Source organism: Anopheles coustani, chromosome X, assembly GCF_943734705.1.
Source record: "Anopheles coustani chromosome X, idAnoCousDA_361_x.2, whole genome shotgun sequence".
Taxonomy (NCBI): domain Eukaryota; kingdom Metazoa; phylum Arthropoda; class Insecta; order Diptera; family Culicidae; genus Anopheles; species Anopheles coustani.
The window spans coordinates 7,131,944-7,159,417 of record NC_071290.1 but is presented as its reverse complement, the minus strand read 5'-3'; the positions used below and the strand labels follow the sequence as shown (position 1 = coordinate 7,159,417).

Sequence of the window (27,474 nt, the reverse complement as noted above, 5' to 3'; positions counted from 1 at the left end):
ATTGAAACGTACATTCGATTGTGTTGCACATTGTTTCCACCCACACAATATTGTTGAAGGCTATGTATCGCTTTTCCCAAAATGCGTGTACCTCTCGGTTAAATCTAGGAACCACCTCGAAACAGATTGCAAGAGAAAGAAAGACAGAGAGAGACAAACCTCGTAATCGACAGACAAAAAGCTCCAATTTGCAAGCATTCGGGGGTAGGAAAACCTACTACAAAAATAGATCATTTTCCAGGGGTTTGTCCATGAAGCACCATGAAGCAAATAGTGGGGTGGAATTGTTTTACAATGGGTGCACTTTCCATATTTGATTTCTGTCGAAAACTGCACCTGAAGAGTTTCATCACTGATTAATAAATTGGTTGAAGGAAGTTTTACATTATTGGGTTGCATTCCACTGAGTCCAAAAACCAACATGGCAGGATAAAAACGTTTTCGAAATAATTTTGGTAAATTGTGCTTGTTTATGGCTTCTTCTGTTTCACCAATTAAAATTGTTGTAAGGAACCGCAACCGCGGAAAGTTTAAACTGATCCAATGCAGAAATATTCGATCGACAGAAGTAAATTATTATAGAAAGAAATGAAAACTGTAGAAAAAAATATCATATATACAAGTTAAAGGCTGTATTGGCAAGCTGATACTTTTTTTTTTTTGTATAATAGAACACAAAGAAAATCATTTACAACAATTTAAACCCCAGAATTTTCATGTTCTGGTTAATAATTTTGTAGTAAAATGTTCGTGAGTTTACTTTCAGACAAGTAACCCCTTCAAAATGCCCACTGTGCCCACACACACACACACACACACCGGCAATGATACCGACAATTTCGTGCCACAGTAAAATGGATCGATTCGGGCGCTCCAGCTGTCGGGCCAAAGCGTACAAAGCGAAGGATATCATCTGCACCGAAACATTGTGATTGACACTCGTTGTCCCATTTTCCGGGACACGACCTTCAAGTGAGGTGCATGGAAAAAAATGGTGCCAGTTGTAGATAAAGCAAACGCAGCAGCCTCGCGAAAGCATGATGTGGAAAGGAACATTTGTAAAACAAAACAAAAAAAAAAAAACGCTGCCCAAAGTCAGCGTGAAGCGTTGGCCTGGTTTTTTTCCTTCGATAAATGCGTCGCTCACTACACCAAAAGAAAAAACATGTACATCCTTGCTGCTGGCGCTTCGTTTCCAGTTTGCAGTGTTATCATCGGGTACGCAGCAAAACGTGAGGCTACAATCCTTCCATTTATGCCGCAACCGACGGAATCGTCGTGCAATTTGATATCCGTCATATTTTCTTCCGCACCACGATGCATTTCTTCTTGGGTGGAAAGTTCCGCACGAAACAATGCAAGTTTCAACTACCAACCACCTGACCTGCGAAAGGGTGCATCTTTGCGACCTTAATGTTGCCGGTGCACTATTCTCTTCCGCTTTTGTACGGGTTTGCCAGCGTTTTTTAATTTACACAGAGCAAGGTCACCAAGGGGTTTGGCAAGGGGTCGGTGCTCACGACTCAAAAGCATCCCCAGACGAACCTTAAATTGGACGCCCTAATAATGCGCGCTGATAATTCTCGAGCTGTCGAAGTTTAGTCCCCTCGAGGTACGAAACTTTTGGCGCTGGGACATTTCCCTTAGGAAACATCAAGTAATCGGCGAGGCTTATTCTATATACAAAAGCGGAATAATGCCAGATTTATCTTTATGCACAATTTATTATAATTAATTGCCATTTCTTTCCGAGCATCCTTCATGCCGACTTAATTAAAGAAACGATATCTATTTGTTATTGAAACTATAAGAAGTTATGGAATACTCTAAACAAAATGAGTAATATGTTTTACTGCTAACATATTTGTGCTTATTATCCCGCCTTACGCACATTACAGTAGCAAAACATAACTATAACTGTACAGCTGAAAGAGTGTAAACAAATAGAAGCAAACCAAATGTCGTTTAAAGTAGTTAAATTAAATTTAATGCATTTGAATTTTGTGCATCGCTAGTCGAAAGTAATGTCGAGTATCCGATAAATATTCCGTGGAAATGTTTGATTTTCTTTTCATCAGAATTCATGAACATAAACGCGGTTGGACAAGAGTGTAGAAGAGAGGCTCTTCAATGACAAAAACGGAGAAATCAAACATTCTACCAACCAGTTTGTTTAGTTTTCTTATTTTGTAAACTTACTTAACATAGAAATAAAAGTAAAATAAGTTAATTTTTTGAATTATCGGTTGTTGAAATGTTTCCAATATTTTCGTTGAAAATTATCAAAATCAAGGTGGTCTTATAGCAGTGAGTATTGTCCTGCTACATATAATTGTTTTTTTAATCGAAAATTTGTATTACTTTTTCTTCATTAAATCAGAGTCTCTCTGTTTGGTATTTTCTGTATGTTGTTATACTTTTTCTTTGTTAAATCAGAGTCTCTCTGTTTGGTATTTTCTGTATTTTGTAATACTTTTTCTTCGTTAAATCAGAGTCTCTCTGTTTGGTATTTTCTGTTATGCTATATTATGTATCTTGTATTTGAAATTTCTTTGTTTTTAACCATTCATCGTACTGCTTAAACTTGTTGTTATGTAAAACACTCTTGTTTGTTAGGATACTACACAACTTCATGTTTAGAGAATTGTATTGTGAATTAAAACTTATGGAAAGAAGATGGCAAATTAGTTACCTGGCCAGATTGAATCGAAGCCGGGATTTATAAAATGATTAGAAATATAGAAAAAGGTAAACATTCGATGCGTTAGCTTCTACCGACTCCCTCCAACCGGTCCCCAGGGATACCATCGAACGGCAAGCGCGATCCTTCAGGTATTCGTTTTCGCAGGAAGCATTATGTAAGCTGCTGATTTTTCCTAGCATTGCACACACCGACGCTCGTGGGCGAATCTTCTCGGAAGCGGACGGCACGGAGCTGGCTACGATTCCCCGTAAGACCCATGCCTTCCTTCCATGTTCCGTCGCCGGAGAGCTTGATTACGAGGGAATATATTGGATTGAGTTATGCCCGGCGAAAGCCACCGGGGTGGGTGGGGGGTCCCAGTACGTACAGGTAATAGGCCAGCTCATTAAAAGTGCTCGTGCCCCCCTCTTCCCCTTTCCGCCTCTCGCACCCGGCGCTGGCAGGATATGCATCGCGTTGCCTTCCAACCGATGTCTATCTAATTAATTGAATTAATTAGCGTCAAGCGCAGTGCACACTGTGCCCGCTAGACATTGCCCAAGCGGGCGTTCCATCTTTCACTGGACTCCCACTTGGAATCAAGCTGCTGCGAAAAAGATTCTTCGGTGAATAATTTGCTTGCAGTGAAATACGGGGTGGAAAAGCGCCTCGAATGTCTTCATCTCCGAACGGTCTAAAACGGAAGATTAAAGCAACCTGGTGGCGCGATAATTATTGTAGCTTTTGGGCGTCACTATCCCTTAGAACAGGCTGAGGGGGAGTATATCAGGCACCCAGTGTGTGGTAAGTAAAAATGCATCCGTTGAGTTGCGAGCCCGAGGGTTAAGTGGAAATCGATAGTTCCGAGGAGCTCAAGTTGTGTTCGAATCTTTACCTACTGTGGCGGTAGGGAAGAAAATTATTCGAGTGTGTTTAGTATATGTCCGAGCGCAGAACTTTGTTACCCCCTGTTTGTGTGTTTTTTTTCCCCACTTAGACATCTTTGTTTCATCCGTTTAATTTTCTTTCGGTTTGTTTGTTTTCTCTTCTTTCGCCTCGCTTCTTTCGACCCGCAGAAACGCCATCAATCACCAAAGTTCGGCCCCTGATAACGCCCGCAACGTTGCAGATTAGCTCGCGGGGTCGCGTCGTCTTCAGCATCATCCCGGCGGTGCGGCCTGCCCCGGGCGACGGCCGCTGGGCGGCGGAGGGCGGCCAGGGCTGGGAGGTGAGCGAGCAGGAGGCCGCCTTCCTCTCGCCCGAGTACATCAACTCGCTCGGCAAGGGCGTGCAGTACAATGAGTCCGATGTCGAAAAGGTAACACTTTCCCGTCCAAATACTCTTTTGCCTTCTTTCGTAGTATTGCAATACATTTCAAAGTCACACCATAATAAATCCCAAGCGTTATTGAAGTCAAGCGTTACCATAATAAATTCCAAGCGTTTTTACGTCAAGCGTTACCACAATACATCCCAAGCGATCAGATATCCCAAGCGTTATTTTAATTTGTGGAAGTTATTCTGAAACAATATTGATTTGTTTTTACATTCAACTATTACATAAAAACCATTACCATTTAAATTATTTATAATCAATTTCTTATTATTTTCTGAAGTAAGTTTACATTCGTCGCGCTTTAAGTCTGTCATACGTGTAAATACTATTATCCTTTGGCTTATTTTATTTTATAAAAGCGATTTTTAAGCGATAAAAATATACTCTACTTAGACGTTTGCGTATGTTAAATCACAATACAGGTCAGCTTTGCGTACATTCCCGTAAGTCAAATCCAACACAAGGGCACGTTTTTAGCTTTGTACCAAATATTTTCTGCTTTCTGCTTGAGTCTTACTAAATTTGTTTCTAAATATACGTGGTTTAGTTAAATGGAACAACCAAAGAACGCCCAACCTACTTCGACATTTGAAGTTAAAGGATAGCAATGACCGTAGCAATTACATACCATTAATCAGCTCATTTCTCTGATTGTCATGCCTCTCCCATCTAGTTTCTCACCCAGCGTCGATTTTGTTTTTCCTATTTTTTAATTCGATTCCGCTACAAAATATGGTCACTCCTAGCTCGGTTTTTGATTCGACAGCTGAGCGAATTAAATTCGTTACCAAAACGCCACCGACCGCTGTTGATTGCCAATTGGCGAAAGTGCCAGACATAAGGGGAAAAAAAACAAATCCTCACAAAAGTGATTGGCGATAATGGAAGGAGCAGTGAGTGGACAATTTACGTAGCTCTACCTCAAAGGTTTCGGCTTGAAAACACAACCATTAATTGTTTTGGCTCGAAAAGTGGAAAAATACAAACGAAACGAGCTCGTGCGTCATGTTCGACACACCGCAAGGCAATTGGAAGGTGGCTGAGGGTAGGATCCGGCTTGGCAGAATGCCATAAATTTATTGTGTAAACATGTTTCTATTGGTCGGTGGGAGGATAATATTTCGCGTTCACCGTTGTCAACTGAACGTACTTAATCGATCAAATGGAAAACGTTTTTCCACTTGCATGTTCCTTTTATTTGATTGAAAATATATACTCTTGCTCACTTATAGACAAGTAAAGGAACGTTAAAGAAATTAAATAAATTGTAACAAAGAAGAGGAGCAAAGAACACTCTCCTTCTAAAAACAACAAGAGCTTAGCTTTCAAAGCAGTTGGAGACAAGTTTTCCACACAGTTAGCGCAACAACATTGTTTCACAACAATGACAAATTGCCAGTCAAGATTGCACAACTGGCGGTAATTGAAATATTTGAATGATATATGAAATGACACTTTCGTTTGCACCTTTTTCAGATGTGGATCTATTCGCTCGGTGTCACGCTGCAGCGCACCGTGTCGTCCTTCTCGGTCAACCACCGGCGGGGACCGGCCCGTCGTCCTGACGTCCGAGGAATGCAATATTCCGATCCCCGGCAGCAAACGGAGCAAAAGCAAATGGCGGAGGAGGCCGAGCGGGAAGCGTTTGCCAGCCGGTATGAGCATGAAGAGGAACAGGAACCGCAGGAGGATGAGGAAGAGGAGGAGGAGGAGGAGGAGGTGGATGCAGCAGCCCTGACGCCGCTCGATCACGTCGTACTGGCGATGTGCGAAGCGAACCTCTACCAGCGCGCCAGCCTCATGTTTCTGCTCGACGTAAGTGACGGAAAGTCCGGAAAACCATTTTCTAACCCGTTCCGCTTCGTACACTTTTAGGACGATATGTTTCCCCGATTCTGGAGCGACTTCTGATCCTCCCGAAAAGCGATTCTGATCCTCCCAAAACGCGCGACGGCATGCTATCGGAATACTTTCCGGCGGCGAAGGAGACTCGCTTGTCGCTGTCGAAAATATTTGGAATAACTATTGATTCAATAATTTATTGCCAACCGCTCCCGCTTTCGGCGTCCCGCGGCAGGCCGACAGAGCAGCCACACTCTCCCCCCTTTTGTAATCCGGAACTTTTCCGGAAGGCCAGATTCCGCTGCAGCTGAAAAGCAGCGGCGCTAAAAAGCCCCCGCACGATGGACGGTTAAAAGACACACGGGCTGGCATAATTCCTTCGTAAAATTCCACCCGGTTCAGCGGGAGGGACGGCGGGGAGTGGAAGGCGGGAAGTTTTCCGCAAACCGCACGCCCAACATACATCTTACAAGGCGCTGTTCCAGCACACACTCTCCCACCCAAACTTTGGCACGCTGAAGTTGTTTTAAAGTGCAAACTAATAACCGGCACTTTTAGCAGAGGAACGCTTCGGGCTCCGGTCCTGCGGAATCTCCGGTCCTAGTGCACAGCGTCGGCGGTATGCTGGAACATAAATTGTGCCTCCCGCAACACGTCCCTCGGCGGGCCCCCTGTCGGCCGGTGGCTCGATGGAACCGTTCCTGAAAGGACACTGATTAAAAGTTGGTGGATCAAAGCACGCTTGCCTGACGGGGACCAACTACTACTCTTTGTCGATACACTCTGCTGTCTCGAACTACGTCAGTTCGTATGTTAAAACTCTTTTCTTCGAATAGCTCTTAGTTGAAGATGACCAACTTTTTCCGTATTATCAAGTTCGACTAAGTAGAACAACACCAAAATAACGCGAATAATTTAATTGGCTGCCCGGAACACAAGACCCCAAAACAAGATTAGTCTAAAATTAAAACGTCAAAACTGACCTCCCGTTACGGTAAACAGGTACAGATTATTGTTCCAACCTCCCGAGGTCGAACGATAGAAATTGATATATGGCTCCGTTTCTACCAAAACTCACATGTCGGACTCATGTCTCTTCCTTCGAAGCAGAGACGATGTGAAAATGGAAAACTCCTCCCTCCCATGGGGGGGAAAATCAAATCATTTCTTGGCCCAATGTTGCACTCGCTCTCTGGCAAGCACTTTAAACTATCGGCCGTCTTCGGGGGGGTTTTTTGTTTTATTATTCAATCCAACACCGAGTCCGAGTATATTTGCTGAAACTGATCCAATTTTACCGAAATACACCCTTTATGTTTATGACACGCAAGCCGCAGTACGTGTCGAGACCACGAGACCAACAAGACATCTAGAGTTAAATTGATTTTCTGCCTCTTTGTGTTGTGTTTATATAAGTTTTTTTTCCTTCTGTGCACAATTAGTTCCCATTGTCGTTCTACCGGAGCGTCCACGCTCGGTGTCGGCATTTGCGTTTGTTTCGTTAATTAGCAACTTATTTTCGTTACGCCGGGTGGAGCCATGGCTGTTCTCAGTACCGGTGGGTCTGCCCCCCAACGAAGAGGACAGCAATACCAATTAAACCGTGCTCCCGTTGGAGGGTTTTTTTCTTTCTTTTATTCATTACGTTTATTCATCCTCCATTCTATAACGTTATTGCGCTGCTTTATTAAATACATTTTCCGTACCGGCGCGCCGACTTTTTTTTTGTTCTTCCCAAGGTTTGCTTGGTCGCTTAATTTTGCAACTGTCCTTTTTTTTCACTCACTGTGTGTGTGTGTGTTATTCCTCTTGTTTTGGATTCATTGGAACACCAAATTTAATCATCACACCGACACAGTTGAATGGACAATACCAATTTGCATACGGCAAGCCCGAAACATATGTTTCCCGTGCCTCCCGCGGGAAAATTACACTTCGTGAACGGAAACATCCCGAGAATTTAAGAAAGAAACCGCCAACTCTAGCGATTCGAGCGTTTTATGTTTTGGGAGGTTTTTTTTATTTTTAACGGTTCTCATCCTTGAAATGCTTTCAACACGTTTCATTTTGCAGAAAGCTTCGAATTAATCATGTTTGTAATGGAAAAGCGCCTTGTTTGATTTGATTTTATCTTTTCAATCCAATGTTACGATATTACAGCTTGCTTGTGCTGATAATAAATACTTTGCTTGGCAATACTTTTATCGTTTATCGCCTAATTATTAGCGATTTGTTCCTCTATTGTTGTTTCACTTTGTTTTATTTGTTGTTTTGTCTGCCAAACATTTGCTTGATTTAATAGATTCCCAATAATGATACCGATTTACAATCAGTGCATCGTTTTTCATTGTACACGCTGCCTTGCTATGCAATGGTTGTTTGTGTCCTGTCGTCCAGTTCCTATAGTTTGCCCTGATCTCATTCGCCTGAAACCCTCAGCAACGAATTTGCTCGCGCGCAAGGATCGATCTTTGTTTTTATTACGTTAATTTGCCTGCTCGATATGATTTGCTACGTTCACGAAGTGCGTGCTGGATAATTGGCTTCCGGTAGGAAAGCATTTCATCGGTATTTGTTGTTGAGTTGTAAATAATATGGTTGTTTTCAAGTCAATCAAAATCAAGTTGCCAATCAACCAAGTTACAAGTTAATTCTCCAAATACACTGTAGAAAAGTCATATGTTAGATAATTTGAGAGATAGATTTGTAGATAGACTGACAATAAACAAAATGTTTTGTTCTATATAGTCATCAAAACATTAAAGACAGACGTTGGGAAATAGCAGCGATTATCAATGAACCTTTTAAACAATTCAATCACAAGAGTGTTTATCACAAGAAACGGTCAGCTTATATTTGTGTTCGTTGCAAAATGTCGTGCAAAAAGACTGTTATCTGTAAAGTTTATCTCCAAATCGATCGTTTCTTGCTTTGGTGAGTATTGTTTTAACATTCAGCGTATAAGTTGGCAATTGTAGAGTAGCTAATAATTAAAAATCTTTTGTTTTAGGCCCGGCTGTAGTGCACAAAACGAGCTTTCGCTCGCGCTCTTACTAAACAACATGGTGCCGGTTAGAACCCGCCGGTCATTTGCAACGAAACGCAGTACCGATCCCCGATGAGTTGGGCGGGAAATGGTTGAAATTTATGGGACAGCCGAGAAATGTCCGTGCGCCGCTTGACAAACGCTCGCCGACTGCTGCTGACAAATGAAACGGTTGGAAAACTCGACGACGACGACGACGACGACGACGAAAAGCGTTCACGTCCCCCGGTTGTATTATTCGCACCCTCGGAGTTTTGTTTTTCGTCCACCCGGCGGGGCGGAATTGATTCATACATTTTTCAACAGTCCTCTCGCTGTTAGGCCGCTCGAGAAATGGACGGCAAATGTGTGTGTCGTGTCGTGCCGAGCGAACCGTGCGTGCAGCATCGCCTCACCTGGCACCCGCCCCAGGCAAAACGGCGCCGGGCGAGAACTCTTGATCCAGGAACGCTTTTGATACCCACCCCGTACTGCTGGCAGTGAAATGTGTGCGGCCATGCATCGGTATATATCGGAAACCCATTTTCCACTCCATAGGGTTTCACTTTTTGCAATGGTTCTGCGTTTTGGCCCGTTTCCGCCGCCCCTTGTTTCCAACCCCGGCACACCGATTACATCCCCCGAACGCCGGCGTTTCCTTTTCGATGGCTCGGAAAACGGTGGTACTAAATTTTCCTTCCACCGCTCCTAAGAACGGGACGGGCATTCAAAACTGCAAGCTGATTTATGGTGCTTCGTGGTTTCGCACTCCCTTTTTCAAGACGACGTGCTGAGCGTGCTTAAAAGTGGCGACACCGGTGGAGTGGAAGGCTCTCGGCGCTTCCTGTTCACTGTTTCCAGGTGGGAACCGGACCAGAGAGTTTTCACTCAAGTACAATAAATAACCCCTAATTGAATGGAAAGTGGAGAGGAAGAGGCCCGTCGTTATCAGCCAGAAACAAAAAAAAACAGAAAGCCACCCGCAAAGTGGAACCTCGCGCTTTCGAGTTCATTTTCTCCTTCATTTTTCCCGTCGGGGGAGGAGGGGGATGTATCGCTGGTCAATCGACTTTTAAGTTGCTCTTGGCAAAGGGTCGAGCAATTTGTTTCCACCCCCTTTCTTTGAGCTGCCCCTCGCCCTCCGGGTGAATGGAAAAACACAATCCGTTTACAATCCGTCTCTACGAGAGCCTTGGCGGGACTAGACTGAAACGGAGGCATAGATGAAGCGGAAACACTAAGTTACAAGTGACAGAACCAAACCGGGAATGGCAGGAAAACGTCCTAGGGACGGGGAAGGACGGTTCGGTTCACTTGTTGCCCGCTTTGCAACCAATCATCCCGTCAACTCATCAACCCGGACAGCTCTGTTTGTTTGGTCCTCAGCCTGTTCCGGCCCCGACATTTCTCCCCGTGGAGAAACCGTTGGCTGTCACATTTGCAAAGAAAATTTGACAGCTATTATCTTCACCACCACCTTCACCCGCGTAGAGTAGCGTTCCTTTCGACTCATTTCTTATGGAATACGGGTTGTTGTCTTTTCCTGCGACCCTAGGACACCTTCTCCGAGCAAGTGAGGTTGGCTCGCTCGTTGATTAATGGTTGAAAAATGCAAATCACACCGACGGCAACGCGCGCGAGGACGCCTTCATCCATTTGCGGGTTCGACAGCCTTGCCACCGATCCGATGCCAGTACAGCCCACTGACAGCCATTCATCATACGGCTTCGGTTCGCTGTTTGCTAATCGAAAAACGATGAGCCGTCCTCTACGCTCGAAAGGGGGACGCCTTCGAATGAATCCCGAAACAGCCATCGGTCGGCAAATGGAACGGATCGGCCACCTTAGACAACCCCGAAGTTGCCGGAGAAGTACATTTTTCTTCGTTAGGTCCTGTAATTGGATATTCGGGATGGAGCCGGGCTGCGAGACGAAGGGAAGCACCAGACGAAACCGCAAATCCAAACCCGGAGCCCCAACGGTTCAACTCTTTTCGGGCGGTTTGTTTGGAAACCGGGACAGAACACTCGTAACGACCGGCTCCTTCGGTACGCTTTGGTTGGCTTTCTCCCCCAAACGCTGTTTCAATTTCAACAAGTTGAGCACGGGAGGAGACCACAACAGCTCGTTGAATGGTTCGATACATATAAGGATAAACTGTCGTATTTTAAACTCCGTTGCTTTGGGCAACATCTTCAAGATCTTTACCGGTATAAAATGGTCAACACGGGATGCTTAAGTTGTAACCACATGAACTTACGATGAAGTATAGCATCAACCATTTCTCCCTTAATCAATACATCGAACACTTTAGTTGTTCTGTTTCTGGAAGGCATACAATGTTTTACTTCTCATTTCATGTTACCTAAATCATTCAGTTCCAATATTATTTTACTCTCGCAAACTCTAAAGCACTTGCATCTAATATTGGTCCAGTTTGACCGGCATTTTACTACCGGGCATTTTACTTCCCCCTTCTATTAAATTGTAATCCTTTACATCATCCCGGAGCTTCGAGGATATTATTATTTCTTCATAACTATTTTAAAACTGCTACTGCTTGTTTCCAAATGTTTTCAAACATTCCAAATGTGATTCTCACTAATTCATTTATGCCTTTTCTGTGGTAAACAAGCATAAAAATGATAGTTTGATTATCAGAATCAATCATATCATCTGAACGATGAATGCTACAAACATTAACTAAAACATAGAAGTAAATGATCATTAAACACATTAACAAAGATGCTACCGCTGCGATGGTAAAGTAACGACATTTGTCCGAAGTTTAAAAAGCAGGAAAGTACATTTGCCCGCCAAGCGATTTAGCCCGCAGCGTAGGTGATAATTCGCACGTTGCCTAGGCAACGCTCCCGATTTTGATCGAAGTAAGCATAAATTTAATTTGGAAAAGTACCAATCTGCTCAAAGCGAATCATTACCATTTCAGCTGTTGAATAAGCAAGAGTACGTTGCCGACACCACATAGTTCGTTGCTGTATAATCCAAGGTAAGTGAACTCTTCTTACTAAAGAATGCTCATTATAAAGCAAATCAACTAATAAAAGTTTACCAATTGCAGCATTCATCGATATGAGCTCTTTTACAACCACGGAGCAAAAGTTAGGCCCAGATATGGAATCCCCGAACCAAGGCAAACCGCCGCAAAAAAACTCCGGCGTCCAATTTAAAACGCCGGACGCACCGGCCGTCAAAAAGGTCGTCATACAGGCCTCTACATCGAAGGGGCAATACAAGGAAAAAGGAATCAACACCCCGCGTCGCAGTCTTCGACTCGCGACCAAGAAAAAGGAGGAGAGAAAAACACATGAGACCAACCTGTAGAAAGAATCCGGATGGGTGCATCGTTTGGCTGCCACCTAACGCATAACGATAGCTACAATTATAAATAAATAAATGAATATTCAATAAAATTCTTCTAGTTGGAAACCGTCCTACTTTTTGTTCCATTATATTTCCATTTGTTTACCTTTTTTTTGACAGATTATGGCAGATTGGATTGATTTGTTTGGTTGATTGTTTTTGTACGTTAAACATTTTTGCAAGATCCAAAATTATTTTTGTTAGAAAAAAATCATTCTTTATAACTATTCGCAAAACTTCAGCTGGCTGTTTCCTAATTTTTCCAATGCCCGCTGCATCGAATATTTGTGTTTATTATAACGTGGAAAAGGTGAAAAGTGAATGTGGAAGAGTGAATCATGTTAACATGTTCGTGCCGGGTAAAAAATACATGAAAATGGACTTCCGCATGAAATGAATGTACGTACTGACCACTTGCTACGTAAAGAAGCAAGCACAAAACAAAAACCATTTGCACATTTGTTGTTCCTTGTCGATCTGACTTAACTACAATTGCAGTTGGCTCTCTTACGGAGACTTCGAGCCAGGAAAGGCGTCCCGCAATGCACCGTAGACGTCACCCTGCGCATCTCGCAGCGCCCCAACAATGGAAGCCTCGGTGAGGTGCTCAAAGTCTTCCGGGTCGCCGACTGGAACGAATCCGCTGAGCTCGAGGAAGGCCGCGTTGAAGGAACAGGCCGTCTTGTTGGCGCACTGGCGCGTCCGAGGGTAGACAAGGGCGCGTATCGTGCCGGGCGTGCCGTCGTCGTGCAGGTGCGTCCGGGTGAAGAAGAGATTGTGCGCCATCTGGCGTTCGACCAGCGTCGCCAGCAATCGGTGCAGGCCTGCGCACACGGCTGGCAGGTCGGCAGGGTCGCGCAGGACGTAGCAGTACGCCTGTGCAGGAAGATGATCCGCCAGCCGGTAGAGCATCGGTGTACCGCCGACTGGGACGAGGTCCTGCAGTTGCAACGAGTCAGCATTGTGTCGTCCGTGTTTGTACTGTGGAACTACTTACCGCGCCCTGAACGTACAGGTCTCGATCGATCCGGAGCAGATGCAGGTGCAGGTGGTTAACCGACGCTAGCGCACCGGGGCTGTTGTAGCCGAGCCGATACCGGCGATCCGGCAGGCGAGCGAGCAGCTCCAGTGCCGCGTGCAGACCGGCCAAGGTGAGAGCTTGCGGCCACCTCAACTCCCGTTCCGGCAGCACCAGCGCGTGGTAAGGCGTCAGTGGACTGTTGTTGATCAACAAGCTCACCGGAAGCGGACCGCTAGAGCTGGTCGGCACCGCTGGCTGCAGTTGCAACTCGAGCAACACCTCAGCAGAATCGACTTGAGCGAAATTAAATTTGGTTGGATCGAAGGGTGCATCAAGCTGGAAGTTTTGCGGCTGGCGTCGCTTGGTCAGACGCTGCTTGTTCAGCTGATTTGATCGCAGTTTAATGAGAGTGGTAGAGATTTAAAAAATAAATTACTAGTTATTCTACAGTGAAGATTCAGTTCTATAGGCACGGAAAAGTGCCCACCTCGATTTTTTTAATTTTCGCTCAATTTGTTTTCCTAATCTAAGTAAATATACTGAGTTAATATAAGTGTTGAAGAAGACAAATTCAACCAACCTGTAGCAAGAAACCGTAACGTCCCGCGAGCACTCGTTCCCCGTCGATGCGAAGCTGGTACCGGAAGCCAACGGCCGCGTCGTGCCGTTCAGACCAGGTTGTCTCGAGGCGCCGCTGCAGCTCGGTGTCCGGTTCCCTCCCTTCGTGCACAGCATACATCCGTACCGCAACCGACGATGACGAACTGGCTGATGGGTCGAGCATCGTTTGCCAGCTTGACGTTAGCTGCAATCATGAATTAATAAATGAATGTTGTATAAAATCCTTGTAGTTGAAAAAACATTTTACTTTTTATTGGTTTTTATTGCATTATATTTACATTTGTTTACCATTTTTGTTTTGACAGATTATGACAAATTTGATTGATTGTTTGGTTGTTTGCTTTTGTTTGTTTTTGCCAGATTATATCGGATTACTGCAAAAATCATCACCTCTACAAACCGTTCTCCCACATGCTGATGGACCTGTTCCGAGAGGTGATTTCGTCGGACCAGTACCAACCACAGCAACAACACCAGCCGCAGGAATTGAAAGTGAAACGATCGGCGGAATTGTTCGAGGAGCAAAAGTGAGATATCAAGTCCCGCAGCTGGGTTAGGAAAAACATGATACATATCTGTTGTTTGCTTGTAGGAGCGATACCGACTCTGGCCGATCGTCGGACCACGGGGAGCTGCTGGAGGTGCACCGGAAAAAGGAGCCAGGCGCAAGCGATGCATTACCGGCGCCATTACCGGCAACCGGCACCTTCGGGACGTTGAAAGTAAAACGCCCGGGGACGGCACTATCAGCACCCGAGCAGCGGTTTGCCTCGTTACCCAGACCGTACGACAAGCATCAGGTGGTGGGTGCGTTAGTGCCGGATCCGTACCACAACTACCACACGATTTCATACTCAAAGGGAGGACAGGCGGTCGGCGGAGGGAAGCAGCAGCTAGCACCTCAGCAGCAGCAGCAGCAGCAGCAGCAGCAGCAGCACCACGGTGTCACCGTGCGGAGACGACACAATGCGGAAATGCTAGCCGCACGCAAGCGGCACGACTACCGTCGCAACACGATCGACGTGACAATGGTTGAGGTTAAGATGGCGGAGGCGGCAGCAGCAGCCAACCACCGGCACCACGGGGGTTTTCCACCAGAGTCTGCGTCGGCCGCCGCTGCTGTTGGACGGTTGGTTCCTTCGAAATCGATCAACCACCTGGTTGGCCTGGTCGGTCCAGTCGAGGACGGACTGCTGCTCGAGCAGAGCAGCTTCAACGCGACATCGATGCCGAGTAGGTGCCCGCCTTCTAACCGCCAACCTTTCTCATCAAGCGACCCAGCTAACCCTTCTTTTGTGTGCTGTACTATTTGCAGATCTTGGTGCGCCGATGGCGGTAGTGGCGATCGCGACGCAAACCAGCGACAGCGGCCGACCACAACCGACGCGCGACAATGGCTGCGATGGGGGGAGCGGTTTCGGTGGCATCGACGAGGGCGATGGCCCGGGAGGCACGGGAGCGACCCATACGGGTCCGGAGTTTATTTGCAATTCCTACTCGGCACCAAAGTCAATTGATCTCACCGACGCGAAAGTATGTCCAACACCTTCTTGCGCAGGTCAATTTAACGTTGGATCATGAAAGGCGATACGATTAATATGCATACATTTGTGTAAAAAAGCTTATATCCTACATTGAGCGGCTAATTAACATACAACGACAAGAGTAATTGACAAACAAAGGCTCGTCATAATCATATTTGCCGCCAAACAAGAATTTTACGATTATTCATATAGTTTCAATTGAATTGTTTCAATATGTTCGTAGTTTAAGGTACTTTTTTTAACTTCGAACGGATGATGTTCGGGAAATTACCCCACCAGTAACTTTCCAACCCTGTAGAATAATGTGCAGATCCTTTACATACGAGAGACAACTTTTAACGCATGTCTGTAGTGTAGTAATTGTAGTTCATTTATTATTTTAGAGTAGAATTCAATCCAAGATGGATCAATTTGGATGAATTTTAACGGAGGTTTTAAGGTGGATGTTTTGGCACAGTACTGTTTGTTTATTTTATTATCTAAAAACAAATTCATTGGAAGAATATGGGTCGTACTCCATGGTATTATTCGTTCAGGTAGATTTAAAGCCATTGTTTTCATTCAATTCAATTGAAGCATTTCTTTAGAAATGTCCCGAAACAAAATTATCGAATGTTGGGGATGTTCTTCGCCATTTTAAATCATGGTACTGTAAACTTGTACAGGTTATTGCTATTGGCTATTTTGTTTAATATATGTCTGTTCTATATTATATACACTAGATCTAGTGTATATTATAACCTTGGGCGAGAATTGTGGTTTGTAGTTCATACATTTCTAGTCGAGATTTCGAGATTTAGTACGGCTAACTATTTCGACGTTAAGCTAAAGGAAGATAGACGCCAATTTGAAGTGAAACGAATCGTGTTGTTACAAATTATGTTATTAATTGAATTCGTTCCCTTTGAGTCGAACACAAACCTTCCGAACGTTAAATTGATCTGAACGTTAGTGTAACAAGGAAACTTTATGGTTGTTCTTTGACCGCTTGCTTTACCCTCACAGACACAGCACCGGCGAATAGTAACAATTCTCCTGCTGAACGGTACCAAAGTGAACGTGACGTGCAACCCGACCACGACGCTAGCGCGCCACATCTTCGAGGCAATACTGCGGCTGGAGAATCTCACCGAAAACTTCTTCCTCGGCCTGTGCGCCCTGATCGGGGGCGATTTTGTGTTTCTGCCGGCGGATTTGAAAATTTACAAGGTACTGTGCAAGACAATGTGTTTGAAACGAGCAAAAAAAAGTAAAATGAAAGGGGAAAACAAACGTTTCTTCGCCTGCAGGTTGCGCCGCAGATCTGGATAAACACATCGAAGAAGTGCACGCTGATGGCGGAAAACATTGTGTTCATGCTGTACGTACGGATAAAATTTTTCCTGCCGACACTCCGCGGCGTAAGGTATGTGTGTGTGTGTGTTGCGTTTGGTTGTAAACCGTAGTAAACCAAATGCTGCCTTCTATTTGCAGCTGCCTGGAGTCGCGCCATCTGCTGTACCTGCAGCTACGCAAGAGCATCCTTGAGCGGCAAATCCTCTGCATCGAGGACGACCTGATCGCACTGGGCGGCTTGGCGCTGCAGGCGGAAGTGGGCAGCTTTAAGGAGAACGTAAGTTTCCTGACCTATCGACTCGCGCGGGCTCGGTCTAACCACGGCTGGTCGTCGTGCTTGCATTTACATTTGCAGATGAAGTACTCCGAATACTTCACCATCTCCCACTACCTACCGGAGGAGGTGTACCGGAAGAAGAAGGAGCTGGCCCGGTATCTACGCAACGCGCACTACCACAAGCGGGGCCTGCACCAGCGCGAGGCCGAGCACAACTTCATCCGCCACGTGCAGGAGCTGAAGGAGTACGGCCTGCACCTGTACAGCGCGTCCTGGGCGACGAGCGAGGGCATGACGCTCGACGTGTACGTCGGCATCTCGCTGGCGGGCGTTGCCATCTTCGAGCGGAACGTGCGCTACCAGCCGCGCCCGAACCAGGAACCGCCGGACCAGGGTCGCAACGGCAAGAGCAGCTTCCTGCGCCATCTGTACGCGTTCTTCGATTGGCTCGAGATCGAGAACATCTGCTTCTCGAAGCACGCGTTCTGCGTGGTGGTGCGCCGCAGCGAAACGCTCGGCTCGAAGAGCGAGAAGAGTCTGGTGAAGTACAAGCTGCGCATGGACGGTCGGAAGTGAGTTTCGCCGGACGCACGTCGGAGAGAGACATACCATAACAAAACACCATATTCATTTTGCTTTTCCCCCATTTACAGAAGCTATTTCGCCTTCAACCTCGCCTCGGAGCACCACAAGTTCTACATGAAGCTGCGCAACTCGTTCATCTCGATCAAGACGCTCGCGACCGAGCTGAACATACCGATCGACCGGCGATCGCCCGACCCGACGTCCTCCTCGGGCCATTCGGAGGATGGTCGCAAGAAGCGCAACGTGCGGGAGATCGTCGACGACGACCCGGGCCCGGAGGCGGCGGTCGGGTTCGATGCGAAAAACATCGACAAAATCGACAAACCGTTCAAGACGACCGGGTTGCGGGTGCGCAATCTGAAGAAATCCATGCTGAACGACAACCGGCTGGCACGGTTACGCCAGCGCTTTCTGCTGAAGCGCTCCAAATCGACCATCGAGTGCAGCACGTCCGCCGATGGCGGCAGCAGCACGTCCGCATTGAACCTCACCGTCGAGATAGCCAACCAGCAGAATCAGAACAAGGAGAACGAGAACCCCTTCCTGGCCGGTTCGGCCGACGCCTGCAGCGCCGGTGATCCGGACGAGCGGCAGCCGGGCCCCGCCCCATCGGCGACCGTGGGCCTCTCGCGCCAGTACCCCTCCCAAACTACCGTCGTCTCGCACGAGGGCGTCTCGCCGGAAGACTCGCCGAAAACGACGCACAGTATCAACCGCAACAAGGTGAAGATGGGCACCAAGGTGTTCTCTGCGCAGTTTCTCAACAAGTCGTTCGACAACCTGTGCCTGGACGGTGGGCCACAAGCGACCGCCACCGGTGGCCTTCTACTGCCGGCCGCGCTCATCGATCATGCACCGTCCTGCCAGAACCTGCTGGCCCACGGCAGCCGCAGCAGCAGCACCTATCTGCTGCACGAAGACGACGGCTGCTCCAAATACGTGCTGGCATCGGCCCAAACCGCCCGGGAACCGGCACCACCGGGTTCCCATCCGCTGATCGAGAGCTGCGTCGACGACATGCTGTCGGTGAAAAGCAGCATGAACTCCGTGTACTTTATGGAAAAAATCGACGAGCAAATGGTTGGTGGCGGCGGTAGCACCGAGACGCTGCTTTCGCCGAAGGCTTGTGTGATACGTAAGTAGACCATTGAGGGAGCATAGATCTTTTACTTTACTTGAAGTCCTCAAAGTACTTTTCAAAAAAAACAGTGACACAACGTATCAAGACAAAACAACAACAAAAGAGCAAAAACAGTTTTCAAAACAAAATGTTATTGTAAACAACTAATAACGATGCAACACATTCGTTGTGTTTACTTTCCACAGAGTCGAGCATCCGCAGTGAAAGCTGCCAGTTCGAGTTGCCAATGGAGGACGAAACCATCTCCGACACGCTGCTGGAGAAGTTCAACAACATCAGCAGCTGCAGCAGCGGTCCAACGAACGATCGCATCCTTGCGACGGTCGTGATCGTCAAGGATGCCGTGCCGGTGGTGGGTGAATCCGGTCCGGATGGTGTTACCGGCCGGCGACAGCAGTTTCTGTCGCGCAGCCAGGAGTCGATCGCCATACCTGGAGGTGGTAGACGGTCCGCGCTTGAACCGACCTCGATGGTCGGGTTCGGGGGCGACGAGTATGACGAGCGCTTCCCGTACGCCACGCTGGGACAGCGCAAGCGCAGGGAGCCACCGATGGTCACGCGGTACACGCTCGGCATCAGCATCGTGCAGGGCAACGATAACCATGTGTACGTGAAGGATCTAGCCCCGCACGGACCGGGCGCGCGCAATGGTGTACGAGTTGGCGATCAGGTACGAACGCAAGTGTTTGAAGAGTGCTTGTGAAGACACCCACAACATGTGTTTGGCTTTCTTTGTTTTGCGCAGATTATCGCGGTCAATGGGAAGTCGCTGCTCAATCTGCCGTACGCCGAATCGTTGCGTATCCTGCAGCAAACAGGACGCACGGTCGAGCTCGTCCTGTCGCAGATCTTCCAGCCGAGCGGCGAGCCGTCGTTCAGTCACTTCCCGCAGCTTGCGCCCAAAGAACCACCCAGAGAGCAGCAGCAGCGGACGGCGAGCGGGCGTGCTGCCACCGTCACCAAATCGCACAGCCTGTACATTAAGAACGGCAGCCGTCCGGTGCCGGTGACGACGGAGCTGCCTTCCGCGCGCTACACCAATGCGCCGAAGCTCCCGGACGAAAGTGCCGGAGGGGCCAAACAGCAGCTCGGCAGTTACCCGGTGACATCGCAGCGTGCGAACGGAAGCGGATGCCCCCCGGATGCCGCCAGCCAGCGCTACACGAAAAACGTCGCCGACATCCTACGCACCCGCAACAGGCTGGGAATAGTCGATCGAAACCAGCAGCACCCGCAGCAACAACAAACAGCCACCCAACAGTCGCTGGTCGGTCTGAGTCCCTCGAAGAGCATGCCGGACTTACCAAAGGTGAGCCACGGTCGCTGACCACTATCCTCCTACCATATCGTCACTTGATCATACGAACCTCCTCTCCCCGCTGCCAGATTCTTCGAGCGTACACCAAGCAGCAGCAGCAGCAGCCGATCCCGACAACAGACGCAGGACGCGATGTGCTCCGGATCGGCAGTGGCAGGACGACCGGCACCGCCGGCGGATTGTCACGCAAGTACACCGGACCGACGCGCTACCCGGTCACGCCCGCTAAGGACACGTTCAAGACCATCCGCTCGGCGCAGCTCTCCCTATCCAATGCATCCGAGGACGGCCAGGTGTTTATCTAGCAGCTTGCCGTACCCTCGCCGTACCGTTAATCGCAATCAGTGTGTATGTGTGTTCGTGTGTGTGTGTGTGTGTGTTCGTATGTAAGTTGCATTCGGGTTCGTGTTTTCGTTCGTTTGCGTTGGATTTTCCAGATTCCGTGCACTGTTGCTGCCCTGCTCGCGTGAAGGAGAAAACAGAAAAGGGCGAAAAGAAACACTAGTTTAGGCATACCAGAACAAAGCACACTGGAACGAACAAAAACAACAACAGCCCCCCTAATAGGACAGAGGATAAAATGTATACCAAAACACAGTTCGCTCAGGACAAAACTACTAGAATTGACGTTGACGTTGAGGGTCGCGTAGATAGCAGACAGTTTGCAGTAACCTCTAGGGCATTCCCTAGGTACTCCCCGGAGCACCTAATCCTCCCTTGTCCACCCCCCCCCCCCCCCCCCCCCCCTTTCCTTCATATCCTCCCGCAAAAAGTTCTTTTCGACGAATAATGTTGTATAAGAGAGCGTTAGGGTTGGTGTTGGCTTTTAATTGCCGCTGCAGCAACAGTACATCAGGGTCGTACCCTCCCTTCCTCCTTACATCTTCCCATCCTCCGCGCCTCCCACCCGTCCCTCCGTGTTACATGGTTTGCCTGTAGCAAGGCGAGCCCTAGATTCCCTTCGATCAACATGTGTGTATTTGTGTATTCTGTTCGTTCGAATTGTTTTAGACCTAGGACATTGCTTCCCGTGTATTTACGACACCAAGCTTAAGTTGAACTGTGGAGCTTCCAAAAACAAAACAAAACAAAAAAAGAAACGAAATTAGCTAGAAAAGAGAAATAATATTCATATAATTTATCAATGTTATCTGCTTCTGTGAGTTCTGCGTTTTGTGTAATGGCGGTGTTTTTATTGTTTTACTTGCATTTCTCTTGCCATACACTGTTCATAGCCACCTTCCCCGTTCCCTTACCGCCTTACAATAGCCAACTTTCTTTTTCCATTTTCGTTCACAAAATATCAAGGATGCCTATCGCGAACGAAGTAGGTTTCACCAATCGATCGATGCATTTTTATCGGTCGATAAAGTTATCTACTCGAATTTTGCATCGCGTACGCTTTTATTGAATCGGTCGATATAAATTTATCGGTCGATAAGGCAACCAGTTTTCTGGATGCTAATTAGCTACTTTTCTATGGATGTAAAAATCGCATGGAAGACAATCGTCATCCAGCTGGATCCAAGTATCCTTTTTTTACTGCTCAAGTGATACATTTGGTAAACAGATGAAATCAGATGAAAATAAATAATCAATAAAATCAGTGATTTTGGTAGAGATAACGAATTGTGATGCTCGGTGGTGTTAGTTACTGTGGATTCGTGTTGATTTTTTAGTGCATCATCATTAAAAATGATCTTTTAACTCGCTATCGACTGGTCCATGGCAGTGGAAAGTATATCGATCGATTGGGTTCATCTTCTAGCGTTCGCGATAGCAATATCTATCGATATAGCAACTGCTCGACAAATTTGTTCGCGTTTGACAGCCGTTTTATCCACTGATATATCGATAGATAACTTTCAACGTTCGCGATTGCTAAGTGAACCAAGTATCCCGAAAATGAACACTTGTTGGTCGATATACCATATCGACCGATAGAGCAAAACGTATCCGATAGCTCCCAAGGATTGAAGTATCGTTGGGTAGCGGAAAAGCATATCTTTACGGGGTTTTAAACATGAGTAGGCATCAATTCTCTTTACTGTTTGTCTTGGAACTAAACCAAACCATTGTTCCTTATTTAAATTTGATGTTGAGTTCGTAAACATGTTGCCAGACTTGAAAATAGTTAACATTTAGTTTATGTTGGATTTTAGAAAATTTCTAACTGCTTTGCTTTACTTGCCATCTTCAGATCGGAAAGCGATGCTTGTGTTAGGCAACATCAGAACCGATTTTGAAAACAACACCCCGATTCAGTGCATGACCGGGCCACGAGCCATACCATGCTCAAAGAATCTATGTAACAGATATGACATCAGGCACGTTGGCCTATTACAGCCAGCAAAGACCTTGCTTGCGCCGGGTCGAGTCGTTCTCCTCGTTCTGCAAGTATCATGTTTCCCTCTGGACATGGAGCTCGTAAGCCGCAGCACGCATACGGTAATTGAATTAAGGTCGAGTTGCTGCGAATGGCGGCCCAACATTCGAAGTATCGGTTCAGAACGGTGCGCGGGCCCGGACGCACCTATTCCTATTCCGCACTCCTCCTTACGAACCGTTAAAAGTCTATCGTCACGCTCCGTGCAATATATCCTTAGGTGGCGCCCAATCTCCACAATGTTATTGCTTTTAGGCAAAAATCGGTTCGTCGTGGCGAGCTGTTAGGTGTAAAGTCGTGCCTTCCGCGCACGATAAGGATCCGAATAACAAAAAACATTCAACAAACCACCGATCAAGCAGAAAGTACCGAACGAATGCTGCCTACGAAACTCGTATGTTGTGCCACACGACGGTAGGGCGTGTGTTTGTGCAAAAACTGTACGATTCCTTCGTCCCGTCTCTCAAGAAGCTGTTACCAGATGAGCTAAAACCCTTTGGAAAACACGTTTCGAAGCGGTTTCGATCGTCCCAGCGCCGGAAGGATGGATTTCATCAAAAGTACGAAAGTTATTAGCATCGTTAGCTGCATCCACGTCCGGTCCGTCCCTCACAAGACATTCCCGCTTCCATTCGCTTGGTCGATTCGCATTTGTGTGTGTGTTTGTCTGTTTCTGGTGTGTTATTGCTTCCGAATGTGAAACTAGTCCTAGTTGGTTTAGTTTGGTAATAGAGTAATGCCGCGACCGGGTTTGATGATTGTTCTGATCCAAAGTTGATCCATATCGACGCAGTTGTTTTGGACGGAGAGGTGACACAAAAACTTGTCCAATCCATTCCAAGGTTGTTTCCCTTTGAAAGAAGTGGTAAAAATACACGTCTCGTGTATCGAACAACTTCGAAACCATTACTGGATAGTGCATTTCCTGGTACTGCCCCTCATTGACCCTGGTTTGCACACTAGAAATTAGATTGTGAATTCATCTTTCAATCTGTAACTGTTAAAAGTGAAACTTACAAATTGAGGAATCATCAACCAAGGGAAGTGTCAAATGGGTTTGACTTTGTTTGAACATTTTGTAGAAAAGGCACCTTAAATGAACTGGGAATGGTAAAATTAGCTGTAATCTTATTGCGATCCATTTGCACAACGAAAACTCGAAGAACAATTACCATAATTCATTTAATACACTCTCAACGCCCCATGGCAGTAAGTGGATGTGTAAACGTGGTAATGAAGCAAGGAAGGTTGTCGTGACTGTTTCGATTTACAAAAGGGCAAAAGGGTATTGTCCTTTCCTACACCAAAAAATTATAGTAAATGCTGGGTATGAATGAAATGGCGATCGTTTCATCGTTTCTGTTTTTGAATGTTTGGGTTCAACTAGTTGTATATTTATTTTCAACTTCAATCAATTAAATTGATATTACGTTCAACTCTACACTATTGATTTAGCACGAAGTATCCAACTTCTTACTTTTGCGAAAGCATAAGCAAATACTTTCGAATTGTCTAGCATGCTTAAACCAGGGAACATTTCTAACGAATGAAAACTTAGGGAATACAAACCGATTTGATTCATCCCCCCGGCCACCTTCCTGGCTAAATAGAACCGAATAGTTTGTGTATGTGTGTGTTTCGCTCTCAATGCCAATCTGGCTGGACGGTTATTTCTCTCTCTTTCTCACACGCAGGTGTTCTTCCCCCGCTGCCGAAGCTCCCGAAGCTGAAGAAGATTCGCAACTGGAACGGTGGCTCACTGCTGAGCCTGAACCAGTTCCCGTCGCTGCCGCCTTCGTTCGGGCTTGGCAGCTTCATGCACTCCGGTGCGGTGCCGCCGCCAGCACCGAATCCGCAATGCATCCAGCCGGCGATTTCGGGCGGGGCCGGGGGAAGCCAGGAAGGAAGGCCACCGGCGCACCGGAACGCACCGCACCATTACCGGCAGCATCAGCATCATCGGCGCAATCCCTCGGATATTTGTATCATCTCGACGGCGGCGGTGAGCAACCAGTCCCCGGCCGAGTTCAGCCGGCGGGACAACTTCGGACTGTACGCACTCAAGTGCGATCGAAGCGCGGCCAAGCGGGGCATCCTGCTGAACCTGCCGCGCAAACTCACGCAGGCCGTGGTCGGTGAGGCCGTGGGCACCGGTTCCATCAGTGGGCCGCCGTCGTCCGACCAGTTGGTGCACGAGAAGTTTTCCCCTTGCAAACGTCCCACGGCGCTTGATGGGCAGCCGGAGCAGGGGGCTTCCATTAGGCCGCCCCCAAGACGAAGGAAACGTTCGACGCCACCGCAAGCCCGCAACGGGTCGGAGCGGTTGTCGGAGCGATCGTCGGAGCTGGGTCGGTGGGAAAAGAATAATAGCGAGCTATTCCGCATAGTGGAGCGCGAATCGGCGAGCGCGGCCCGGGCCCGCTCGGCCGGCGGGGTGGGGCTAGGCGGATGGGCCAGGAAGCCGGAAGTGCCCGTTCCGGATCGAACCACCGGCTTCCCGCCGGCTCCACTCAAAACACGCTCGGTAGATAACCTGCTGGCCATTCGGTACCATCGACGGGCGCGCCACGATCCGCGAGAGCAGCACCCGAGGTCGGAAAGTGACAGCGAATCGGACGCACATCAGGTGCGCTCGCTGCGTATCCATCCCCCGGCGTATCCTCGGCGATCGCCACGAAGCGCGAAGAAAAAGTCACCTCAAGACGGGCCCCCGATCGCTTCCCATCGGCGTCAGGCATCGGGTGGTGACCTCCGGCAACCGGTCGGGCAGCGTGCAAACGGCCAGCCGACACCATCCTCGTCCTCGGCAGCCGCCATCATGCACTTTAAGCTGCAACGTGCGTCCGATTTCTCCATCGAGAACAACTCCGACGAGATCGAGGTTCGCTTTCGGAGCAATAATGTGTGCTGCGAAGAGGAGGCGATGGTGGAACCCCCGGCCTCGGTTGTTCCTGTCCCCGAGCGGCATCCCCTCCCGCCCCGTGTCGCCCAGCTGCGCCGTGGAAATTCACGTTCAAGTGCGCCCGGTATGGGTGGACGCACTGTAAAACCCCAAGCTGTTGTCGAGCGAACGAATGGACCGTCCGTGCCCAGATCCGAAAAGGCAACCGACGTTCCGAGCGACAAGTTTGTCCCGTTGGCGGAGGTGTTGCGCAAATCGATCGACTGCGGTGAGCTAAAACGCAAATGGATCAATGAGTTCCTCAAGGAGGCTGAAGCCGGAGAACGAGCGACCGAGCCCGATATTTCATCCCGCACCGGCGAGCTTCAGGAGGAGGTCGAACGCCGCAGCATCCGACACCGGATTGAGCCACCGTTGCAAAGCCACCAGGATGATGATTCGGCTGGCAGTGTCGATATCTTCCGACGGCCAACGTGCGACTTCGAAGAGTTTGACGAGCTGTTCTCGGGAGGCCAGAAGCACCCGGAGCCGGATAATGGCCCGAGAAAGTCCGTCAAGCTGAGTGAGCAAATCACGTACATTGATCGCAGCAGCACCACCAGCAACCTCTGCTTTTCGTCGTCCTCGTTTTCGTGCGCCAGCATCGATCTGGGCACTGGTGAGACTAAAACTTCGATTCCGGTACCACCACCGCCACCACCTCCACCACCGTTACCAGCAGCCAAAAGCACGGCAGTCACAATTACTTTGTCCGAGCAAAAGGCCGGTGCCGGAAAGCGCAAGGGCAGGAGCTCTAGCGGATCCAGCTGCAAGAGTACGGTTATTATACAGGACTACAGCAGCAAGCAACTGCAGCGGGTGCGCTACCTATCCTCGCCGTCTCCTTCACGCAGTTCCACGACCATACCTCCTCCCGAGGAGAGTTTATCCAACGCTAATGGTTGTGCATGTCGCACCTCACCCTCCCCGAAGAGTGTACAGATTAAATCACCCATACCAACTGCTAACATCATGGACACATCAAAGGGAAAGCAAGTGGGCACCGGGGACATACAACGAACTGTTGACGGCACAGTGCTTCCCTTCAACTTAATACAAACAGCCCGTGCTTACGATGCAAATGATGTGTTTTATCCTGCTTCATGTGACCAGGCGGATATGTTCACTAGCACTCCACGGCATTTAACTGCCACCGAACCGAACGGCCTACACCAAATCACAGACCTTGACCTTGTTGGTCCAAGGCCGGCAACGAAAACAACAGCTGCCACTGTTGATGCTGTCAAACTGTCTTCAGTGCAACCAGCTGGTTCCGCAGGGTCACCTATACAGCACTCACCGGAACGAAGCAGCCCTGCACCAGACGGATACAGTGCTGGACGGTTTATCAACCCTAGATTCGAGCATATCCCATATAATCAACCAAATATCAATAGCTGCTGTACCGATACACACCTTAGAAACGCGACGTCTATAACAACAAGTGCTACTGTGGCTGTATCCAGCGATTATACTACAATTAGCCAAACTAATCAACCAGCTATAAGTAACAACCCGAACAGGGTATTCATCATTGGCGAAGCGTTCCAAAACGGCAACGGTCTCGCATACCATCGCGAGCTTACCTATCGTTCCTCTAACCTGCCCGCGTACTACCAATCGTTACCGGCGGTGCCAAACCTTAGGCCAACGGAATATTCACCGCAGAGCACTGCCGAGCGGCAACCAAGCGGCCACAACGGGTCCGATGGTACTTCCAGACGCCACCCTCCGATGATTGCATCGGCAGCAGACATCCGAGCATTACAGCAACCAGCTTCTGGCGCGGGTGGCGTTACGAGCCCGTTTAGTGTTATACCGGACTACGATGAGTATTACAACGAAGAAGGAGTCATTATTATCTAAACCCCATAAGAAGTAACCAAAATTTCAAACACTCCGCTCTACTACCAAAAACATTCTCCCAATTCAATTGTGTAATGGACCGACGCCTTACAAAAACGCTTGTGAAATACCGACACCCAAATGGGATCTATTGAGAAGCGAATAAAAAAACAATAAAAATATAAATGTA

The 27,474-nt window shown here is 47.8% G+C and overlaps 2 protein-coding genes across 2 annotated transcripts in view; both read left to right on the top strand.

Annotated features, from left to right (window-relative positions):
* The window catches only part of LOC131268925 (uncharacterized), a 29,279-nt gene extending 8,862 nt beyond the window's left edge, over positions 1-20,417 (top strand). The window contains 14 exon segments of the mRNA XM_058271223.1: positions 3,760-4,001; positions 5,496-5,560; positions 5,672-5,834; positions 14,273-14,439; positions 14,505-15,145; positions 15,228-15,445; positions 16,462-16,665; positions 16,746-16,861; positions 16,930-17,068; positions 17,147-17,640; positions 17,722-18,788; positions 18,980-19,464; positions 19,540-20,103; positions 20,181-20,417. Of these exon segments, the coding sequence (XP_058127206.1) occupies positions 3,760-4,001; positions 5,496-5,560; positions 5,672-5,834; positions 14,273-14,439; positions 14,505-15,145; positions 15,228-15,445; positions 16,462-16,665; positions 16,746-16,861; positions 16,930-17,068; positions 17,147-17,640; positions 17,722-18,788; positions 18,980-19,464; positions 19,540-20,103; positions 20,181-20,417 (4,802 nt within the window).
* Positions 20,418-22,849: 2,432 nt separating this feature from the next.
* Positions 22,850-27,440, top strand: LOC131268924 (uncharacterized). Its single transcript, XM_058271222.1, has 3 exons — positions 22,850-23,058; positions 24,193-26,322; positions 26,437-27,440. The coding sequence occupies exons 1-3, from the start codon at positions 23,043-23,045 to the stop codon at positions 27,303-27,305; spliced, it is 3,015 nt and encodes a 1,004-aa protein (XP_058127205.1). The 5' UTR covers positions 22,850-23,042; the 3' UTR covers positions 27,306-27,440.
* Positions 27,441-27,474: the final 34 nt, after the last annotated feature.